The 8,731-nt window shown below is 42.9% G+C and overlaps 2 protein-coding genes across 3 annotated transcripts; both read right to left on the minus strand.

Moving 5' to 3' along the window:
- Positions 1-649: 649 nt before the first annotated feature.
- On the minus strand, positions 650-3,724 carry LOC114800102 (E3 ubiquitin/ISG15 ligase TRIM25-like). Of its 2 annotated transcripts, XM_028997212.1 has the most exons (7): positions 3,133-3,724; positions 2,850-2,945; positions 2,420-2,653; positions 2,118-2,277; positions 1,494-1,550; positions 1,135-1,287; positions 813-983 (listed from the first exon to the last, which is right to left on the minus strand). In XM_028997212.1, the coding sequence occupies exons 1-7, from the start codon at positions 3,718-3,720 to the stop codon at positions 919-921; spliced, it is 1,353 nt and encodes a 450-aa protein (XP_028853045.1). In that variant the 5' UTR covers positions 3,721-3,724; the 3' UTR covers positions 813-918. The 2 variants fall into 2 exon arrangements, with proteins under 2 accessions (XP_028853044.1, XP_028853045.1); XM_028997211.1 differs by having other exon boundaries at positions 650-1,287.
- Positions 3,725-4,224: 500 nt separating this feature from the next.
- Positions 4,225-6,951, minus strand: LOC114799695 (E3 ubiquitin/ISG15 ligase TRIM25-like). The gene is made up of 2 exons (XM_028996492.1): positions 6,403-6,951; positions 4,225-4,425 (listed from the first exon to the last, which is right to left on the minus strand). The coding sequence occupies exons 1-2, from the start codon at positions 6,949-6,951 to the stop codon at positions 4,225-4,227; spliced, it is 750 nt and encodes a 249-aa protein (XP_028852325.1).
- Positions 6,952-8,731: the final 1,780 nt, after the last annotated feature.

Below are 8,731 nucleotides of genomic sequence, written 5' to 3' on the forward strand. Positions count from 1 at the left end.
AGATAAGAGAGAAGCGCGTTCTTCGGTTTTAAACAAAAGACACACAAGAAGACCTCAATCTTCGCAGCAAAGTTCAGTTTCACTGTTTTTTTTCTCAAAAACCTTGTATGAGGGGGTGTGACTTCTGAGTGAAGGTGTGACTGTGTGAGACAGGTAGGGACAGGCTGTAATTCTGTATAGTTCCAGACTTCACTTCTCCTTGTAAGGCACAATCAACTAAACACACTCACAAATAGTGAACACAGTCACTCATAGTGAAGGAACTCACACACAGCAGCATCAGCACCTTTTCTTCAGAACATTCCAATCTGAATCTGAATATCAAGATGAATGTCACTGTAATGTGATTCTGTCTGGATGTCTCAAGGACATTTCATTTTTAAGACACTCTTATCATCTTGTTGTGTGCATTTTCTGACGTTTTCAAGTCAACGTCATTGTGAAACACTGCAGCACAGCACACGGTGACACAACAAAATGTGTCCTCTGTATTTAACACTCACCCTTGGTGAGCAGAGCAGGCGCCCGGGGGGCAGTGTGTGGGGATGGTACTTTGCTCAGTGGCACCTCAGTGGTCAAATTGTTCACAAAAAATATATACATAAAACGTTTTCAGCTATTTCACCTTTTTTTGTTAAGTGCGTAACTCCACATGTGTTCATTCATAGTTTTGATGCCTTCAGTGAGAATCTACCAACGTAAATGGTCATGAAGATAAAGAAAACACACTGAATGAGAAGGTGTCCAGACTTTTGCCCTGTACTGTACATCAGACAAGTTTCACTGATGATCCTGGATAAACTATAAACCCAGGATACAGGGGCTGGGTGAAGGTGGTCTGGACTCTGTGCAGGAGGGTCATTGTGTCAGAGACGCTGTAGAAGGACAGAGTTCCTGCACTGTGGTCCACATACACTCCTATTCTGGAGGAGCTGGAGACTGGAGGGAGTTCAGTCTCTTTATTATTGTGTTTGAAATAGGATCTGGATGTAGAGCAGAAAATGCGCCATGATATGTTATTATATCCAAACCCACTCATCACTTCTTTCCTGCTGATGTTTTTATATGAGACTGCTACAGACACCCCATAATCACTACTCCATTCAGTCTCCCAGTAACAGCATCCAGACACACCTTCTCTGCACAGAACCTGTAGACACACATCAAATCTCTCCGGATGGTCAGGACATGACTGGTCCTCTTCACTGAACATCACTCTTCTGTTCCCCTCCGACAGGTGGAGTTTTTTATGGGCTGTATTGGGATCCATTGTCAACTGACAGGAATCTGATGGAAATTAAACCGGACAGATGTTTTAATGATAAAAACCCGACTAAAAGCAAAACATTTGCTGATGTTTACCATCATGATCATAGATGTGTGACTGTGATCAAATTTGATGTTCAAGCGCAACATATTTATGTGTTGCATGAGTTATGTCTGTGTGTGTGCGAGTGTGTGTGTGTGTGTGTGTGTGTGTGTGTGTGCCTCACCGTGTAGGAAGTAATCTCTGGTTTCAGGTTCCAGCAGAAGAACTGGATCTCCTTTCACTATGGGGACAAATCAGAAAAGAAAATACAAATGAGGACCCCGCATTTCCATTTCTGTCTCATCTGTCCTTATACATTTGTACAACATGGATATTTAAAAATGTAATATTCAGATGTAACTTCACAATCACAAAAAAAATAGTACAAAATTGGAGTGACAGTAATGGGGCAGAATGGACCACAGTAACTTGAGGATCAACGGAGGGGCTCATAAGTTTGCACAAGATGATTTTATATCCTTAGGTTTATGCTCTTAATGTGCTTTTCAGGCTAATAAAAACATTCAGTAATGGGGTCAACAAGTGCAGTGCGAAGTACTTGTGTGCTGACATTGCGAGGTGCTCTGGTTCTGTGTTCCGGTGCAGAGTTTGGTGTTGACTGTGTATGTTCCTGATGTCCTGATTGTGTGTACATGATGTTAAGTGTATGAACATAGCCTCGTTTTGACTAATCCTCATCAGTTACCCTGTCCTGTCTCTTTGTGCAAATGCGTCCTTGTTCCTGCCCTGTTTGGCCATAATGACAATATAAAATATAAACAATATGAAAAAAATTATTTTACTCAACCTGTTACTGATATCTGCTTCACTTGCTGCTTGCAGAAATCTAACACTTGTTCTTTCAGTACAGAGACAGATTCCTCTACAGCCTGAAAAGAGAAGCTGTGGTTGATGGTGATGTTGGGTACGTCTGCAGATCCAGGAGGGACACAGAGAGACGGGAAACTCTACAGAGAGACACAGACAAGAGACAGAAATGGAGTGAGACTTTAAACACACTTTATTGTGGAGAAGTGAAGAGCAGATCCATAGGAGAGAAGTTGGTGAGGGACACCCCTTCTGTAGATGATCAGAGAGAAGTGATGTTACCTGGAGGAAATGGATGTGATCCTCTGTGTGTGAAAGCTGCTCCAGCTCAGCGTCTCTCCTCCTCAGATCAATGATCTCCTGCTCCAGTCGCTCCAGGTGTCCTTCAGCCAGACTCAGTTCAGCCTTCTCCTGATCTTTGATCATCTCACACACCTCAGAGCGTCTCCTCTTAATACGACGGATCATCTGAGTAAAGATCTTCTCACTGTCCTCCACTGCTGTCTGTGCAGAGCGCTGTTAGGAGACACAGGACGGGGCAGATCCTCACTCAGGACAGCAGACCCTCACTCAGCTCCTACTCGGACCCCAGACAGCAGCTTGGTCCCCACAGTGTGGTGTCTCAGTGGGACTGCAAAGTGTCCCAACACTGGGCACCTCACTGGTTGACTGGAGGAGAGACCTGACCGAGTCCTGAAATGTAACTTCTCACCTTGAGAGTCTTCACGGACTTTCTCAGCTCCTGCAGCGTCTCCTCTCTCTCCTGGAGTCTCCGCTGGAATCTTCTTTGGGTCACACCCAGCTTCTTCTGTTGGTGAAATATAATCATATGTTAGATTTGATGTGCTTGCCGAAACCAGGATAACATGACTGAGTTGATTTATTGTCACTATATCTCTACTGGAGCAAAATAAAATACATTTCCTATGAGTTTTAACAAAGATGAAATAAATAAATGTTGAAAACCAATCTGCTGTCTGGGCTCCACCCCGTACCTGTTTCTTAAACCTTTCTCCTGCTGCTGAGACGTAATCGTGTTTTTTATGTTCATCCAACAAACACACCAGACAAACAAATTTCTGATCAGTGCGACAAAAGACCTCCAGCAGCTTGTGATGCTGAGAGCAGATCTTCTCCTCTAGACGTCCAGTGGCATCAGTCACCGTGTGATTTCCTCCTGGATTTAATTCATTATGAACTTTGAAGTGAGTCTCACAGTAAGAGACCAGACACACCAGACAGGACTTGACAGCTTTGACTTTTCTCCCAGTGCAGACGTCACACTCCACATCTCCAGGTCCAGCGTAACAGAGAGCAGGAGGAGCAGCTTGGATTCGTTTCTTCCGCAGGTTCTCGGTTATATCAGCCATCATATTGTTTTTGTGTAGAACAGGTCTTGGTCTGAAGGTACGTCTGCAATCTGGACAGCTGTAGATGCCCATCTGATCGTCCCCATCCCAGCAGCCATTAATGCAGCTCAGACAGTAACTGTGTCCACAGGGAAGAGTCACTGGATCCTCCAGTAGATCCAGACAAACTGAACAAGTTAACAGATCCTGATCTTCTGAATGAACTTCAGCCATTTTTCTGCTTCGAACATACCGAGCAGCAGAGATAAGAGCTCAATTTCACTTTCGTTTCTTGAAAACTGTGTACAAAGGGGTGTGAATTCCAGGATCCACGCAATCCAGACAGGTAGGGACATGTCATTTGGAGCATTTACAGCATTCATCAGAAGCCCTTATCCTGCTCAGGGACACAATGATAGTAAGTGGGATTTGAACCTGGGTGTGTTAACCACTAGGCTACTACCACCCATGAGAACAAGAACCCAAGTGTGAGTGTTTAAAAAATGTATTTATTAAAGAATGAACAGAAAATGGGATTGAGGTCTTAAAGCGTACAGAGGTTACAGGTTTCAAAGGATACACTGCATTCAACATGAACAACGTCCTTAAATACAATATGGCAACGCAGGGTAATGCAAGGGCTGATTTGGGCTGACAAATGCAGGTGTAACTGGGTGGGAAATTCCAATTTCTCCCTATTTAAATAGTGCACGCATTTGGCCCATGGGTGGCGGAAGATCACTGGGTCACTGTGAAGTGAGGGCTCAGTTTGTATCTTCCCGGTTTTCCAATTGGGTTGAGGATGCGGTAGGGGCCGCTGGGGGTCAGTGTATGGGATTCCGTGCAGGGCCAGAGATCCTGGGTGGATAGCCAGATGTGGTCGCCCACCCGAAACTGTGGTCTAACCGGGTGTCGCCGGTTGTGTTGGGCTGCAGTGCGCTGTGTGGTGGAGCGGAGGGCGGTGCAAGCTCTGGATCAGGCCTGTCAGGCAGAGGGGTGACTACCTGCAGGTTTCTGATGGGTGAAGAAGGTTGGTTGGTAGCCGTTACAGACTTCAAAAGTACTGTCCCCGTTCGAGGAGGATACTAGTAAATATCTGTGCGCCGAGGTTTTGAGTTCTTGCCTCACCTGGAGTGCTTTTTAAGGGGGCAGTGGTGGCCTAGCGGGTAAGGAACCGGACTCGTAATCGGAAGGTTGCTGGTTCGAATGAAGTGCCACTGAACAAAGTACTGTCCACACACACTGTACCCTGGGCACCTATCATGGCTTCCCCCTGGTCACCAGTGATGGGTAAAATGCAGAGGACACAAAAAGAGAGGGTTTGGATGTTTGCATGTTTGCATGTTTAAAGCTGCCCTGTTTGTGTCTGATGTGCGTTGGGTTATTGTAGGGGATGTTTCACCTATTGTGTGTGTCATGTAATAAATCCCCTGTCCAGTTGTGCATATGGGTCCTCTTTCCCTTGCCATGTCTGTGACATTATTACAACAGGAAAAAGTCAAATGAAGATCAAGCATCAAGTGCAACAGTACAGAATAAACAGATTAGAGTCCCAGACAGAAAAAGAGAAGCAGCGACTGTGTGTGAGATGCTGGAATAATGACTAAGAGCAGATTTTTAGAAGCCATGGGTCAGGCAAATCCTGTCAGGGCTGATGAGGGAAGATGAGACGCTTAAAATGATTAAAATGATAAATGAGCTTTTACATTAATTTATTACACACATACATTATGAAGACTCTTTAAGCTCTTGGCCACAACCACAGCCTCAAGTCTTCTTGGGAGTCACCCCATAATGAGCACTGCTGGATTTGAGGAACTTCTCTGCAGAATGTCTCAATCTCTATCCAAGATAAGTCTTGATTGTCTCTTTAAACCTTTACCCCTATGTCCCGACCACTCCAAAAGGCATGTTCACTAAAAGCATGTTTACTGAATGAAAAACACTGTATTTTACAAGACAGGAACCATGTACTGAACATACTGAGGGATCAAACACAAACGAAGGAAACACACTAAATAAAGAAAACTAGAAATAAACTACAGAGATACAAACCATTAAAAAAAGAAACCTAAAAAACAGGAGATAAACTTTTAATTTAATAAACAAAAAGGCACCATCTCCAAATCACCATCTCCAGTGATTTTTGGTGGAAAAACAAAAACAAAATCTCTACGGTTCCACATTACATTTATGTATTAATAACTTATTATTTTGTGTGTGGATGTTTGAAGCGTGTGATCTCAAATAATAATAATTAAAAAATGTCATGCCTGCAAGCTGACGAGGATACGGGTCGGCGCAGAGGCGGGACATACTGAAAACGAGGATTTATATATAAACACAAAAAAACACGGCGCGATGGACGAAAACAGGGGAAATACAGGGAGAACAAAAATTGCCCGAACTTACAACATCTTAACACAAACACTTGCCAGGTCCACTAAAAAGTTCATAAAGGATGTTGCAGCCCCGTCCAGCTGCTCCACCGGGCCTTTTAAACTGCCGTCCTGATTGTGCACAGGTGAGTCCCCAGGTGCTGTCAAACCTGACAGATTCAATTGGTCACCTGTAGGACCTAGGACATATTATCATGACCATATGTGTCATGATAATATGTTGTCTTTATCATAATGTATATACAAAAATCTACTTCAGAAAAGCTTCACTGATGATTCTGTATAAACTATAAACCCAGGATATAGTGGCTGGGTGAAGGTGGTCTGGACTCCGTACAGGAGGGTCATTGTGTCATTGTGAGCACGGTGTGCTGTGCTGCAGTGTTTCACAGTGACAATCAGTTTCACTTTCATAGTAACTCAATAAAGGTCAAATAAAGGTCAACTAGGATGCCGTCTGAAATTAATAACATTTCACACAGTGTATTAGACATGAATTATACATATAACCCTGTACCTGTTTCTCAGCCATTTCTCCTGCTGAGATTATATCGTGGTTTTTATGTTCAGCCCACAAACACACCAGACAAAACACCTCCAGCAGCTTGTGATGCTGAGAGCAGATCTTCTCCTCTAGATGTCCAGTAGCATCCATCACCATGTGTTTTCCTCCTGGATTTACTTCATTGTGAAGTTTGAAGTGAGTTTCACAGTAGGAGACCAGACACACCAGGCAGGACTTGACAGCTTTGACTTTTCTCCCAGTGCAGATGTCACACTCCACATCTCCAGGTCCAGCGTAACAGAGAGCAGGAGGATCAGCTTGGAGACTTGTCTTCTGAAGGTTCTCCACCAGTTCAGCAATAATGTTGTTTTTCTTCACCACAGGCTTTGATGTAAAAGTCTCTCCGCACTGTGGACAGCTGTAGATACCAACCTGATCTTCCTCATCACAGCAGCCCTTAATGCACATCATACAGTAATTGTGTCCACAGGAAAGAGCAACGGGATCCTCTAGTACACCCAGACAGACTGAACACATGAACAGGTCCCAATCTTCAGCCATTTTCCTGATTTATTGAGTAGCGTGAGACACGTTGAGGTTCACTTTTAATTCTCTAAATCTGTGTGCGTGGGGGGGTGTGACTTCCTGGTTCTGATTGAGCGTGTGATTGAGTAAGACGAGGGAGTGGCCTGTTATCTGGTGGATCTGTTGTTTCCTCTAAATACAATATTGGAGATAAATGCAAGATATAATATGTCATAACTACACATACACACACACACACTCATAGAGAACCTCTGGCATATAAAGCAGTGAGTACAGTGAACTACGCTGGACAATGGAAAAGAATCAATTCTCTTTCAGCAAATGTCTTACTCGGATTCACACGAAATGTTCACTGATCTCGACAAAACAAACTCACAATAAATAACCATAACTCTCAGAGGTCAAACAAAGCATCCCCCATGGTTAAAAGGGTACATTTATTTCACAGAAAACACACAAACATGCAACAAGGTCATAACATTTAAGACAGATATAATAATTAAGAAGCCCTTTTATTGTTTCATCAAACAATATTTCAAATTTGTAGCCTGCTGTTGTTATTGGGTTTATTTCATTGGTCACCTCAAGCGTGAAAGCTAAAAAGACAAATGCAGCGCCATGTGGCGTCATGAGCTGGAACCATCACTGACGAGGATGTGAAGAAGAAAAAATGGAGAGGATCCCCTCCTGGACCTCTGCATAACACCGGAAGGGTGGAAAAAAAACAAAAAAAACAATAAAATGACCTGCAGAGGATGCAAATAATTTAGAGCCATCGTCCTCATCAACAGCAACAGCACTCGGATTAAAAAAAAAAAAAAACATGACAAATTTTTGCTTTGTGGGGCGGGAGAAACTTCATCAGCATTTTATGAATATGTTTCTCATCTTGCTTAAATACCACTGGAGAGGCACACTTAAATACAGCTAACATGCACTTAAAGGAATACTTCGTCTCTGCACACCAAAACTGCCTAAAATGTAGTTTTTTGGCGCCGTGTTAAAGATATGCATACAAATCAAATTACTGACCCGAATGTATAACAACACTCCTATCGTGTTTTTTCTTCTAGTCGTGTTATATTCAGGCCTGATAAAATAAAGAACAGAGATTGGAAAGATCAGAATATCCCTGATTGTTACAACTTATTCACGCATTGAAACGACAGGCCAAGGTACACCATCAAATCGTTTGTACAAGTGTCCTTTAGGCCACGTCACATTATAAACCTTGACAGCCAAGGACATTCGCCGGATGCATTTCCATCTGCTGCGTCCATCTCCCTCATCACATGAGAAATGATTTACCATAAATATCCTGCAGGGCTGTCTGTTGACCCCACCCAGCGGCAGGGCCCGTTCCACGGTCAGAAATAAACCACGCAAGCATCTGTACGCAGAGACGGAGAAGCCGTCACTAAGACTACTCTGGTAATATAATAAGACATCATAACATGATATACATATATCAACGTTCCCTGACATTTGCTGGCATTGTACTTTTTATTTAGAATGATTATTATTTGCCAGATGTATTTAAAATGTTCTCATGTAGACATGTGCATAGGTGGGTGTGTGCTGCCGTGTACTGGTGCAAGTGATCTCGTAGTGAGATATTAAAAAAATAAATGAAGCTTACAAGTTTTCATTCAAATCAAGTTCGATCGCAGATCAATGTATATATATTTGTTTCTATATATATTTGTATAGATATTATACTGAATCAACAAACAAGACACACTTTATGTAAAAAACAGCAGATACTGTAGCAAGTAACGTTTCAAGACGACTTCCT

Source organism: Denticeps clupeoides, chromosome 11 (genome assembly GCF_900700375.1).
Source record: "Denticeps clupeoides chromosome 11, fDenClu1.1, whole genome shotgun sequence".
Lineage (NCBI taxonomy): Eukaryota > Metazoa > Chordata > Actinopteri > Clupeiformes > Denticipitidae > Denticeps > Denticeps clupeoides.

Excerpts from the sequence above, each read along its gene's own strand:
- LOC114800102 (XM_028997211.1), bottom strand. The coding sequence starts at position 3,720 with ATGGCTGAAGTTCATTCAGAAGATCAGGATCTGTTAACTTGTTCAGTT. Across the intron at positions 2,946-3,132 it reads GAGAAAGGTTTAAGAAACAG|AAGAAGCTGGGTGTGACCCA; the intron begins GTACGGGGTGGA and ends TTTCACCAACAG. Across the intron at positions 2,654-2,849 it reads AGTCCGTGAAGACTCTCAAG|CGCTCTGCACAGACAGCAGT; the intron begins GTGAGAAGTTAC and ends GTCTCCTAACAG.
- LOC114799695 (XM_028996492.1), bottom strand. The coding sequence starts at position 6,951 with ATGGCTGAAGATTGGGACCTGTTCATGTGTTCAGTCTGTCTGGGTGTA. Across the intron at positions 4,426-6,402 it reads GAGAAATGGCTGAGAAACAG|CGCACTGCAGCCCAACACAA; the intron begins GTACAGGGTTAT and ends TCCACCACACAG.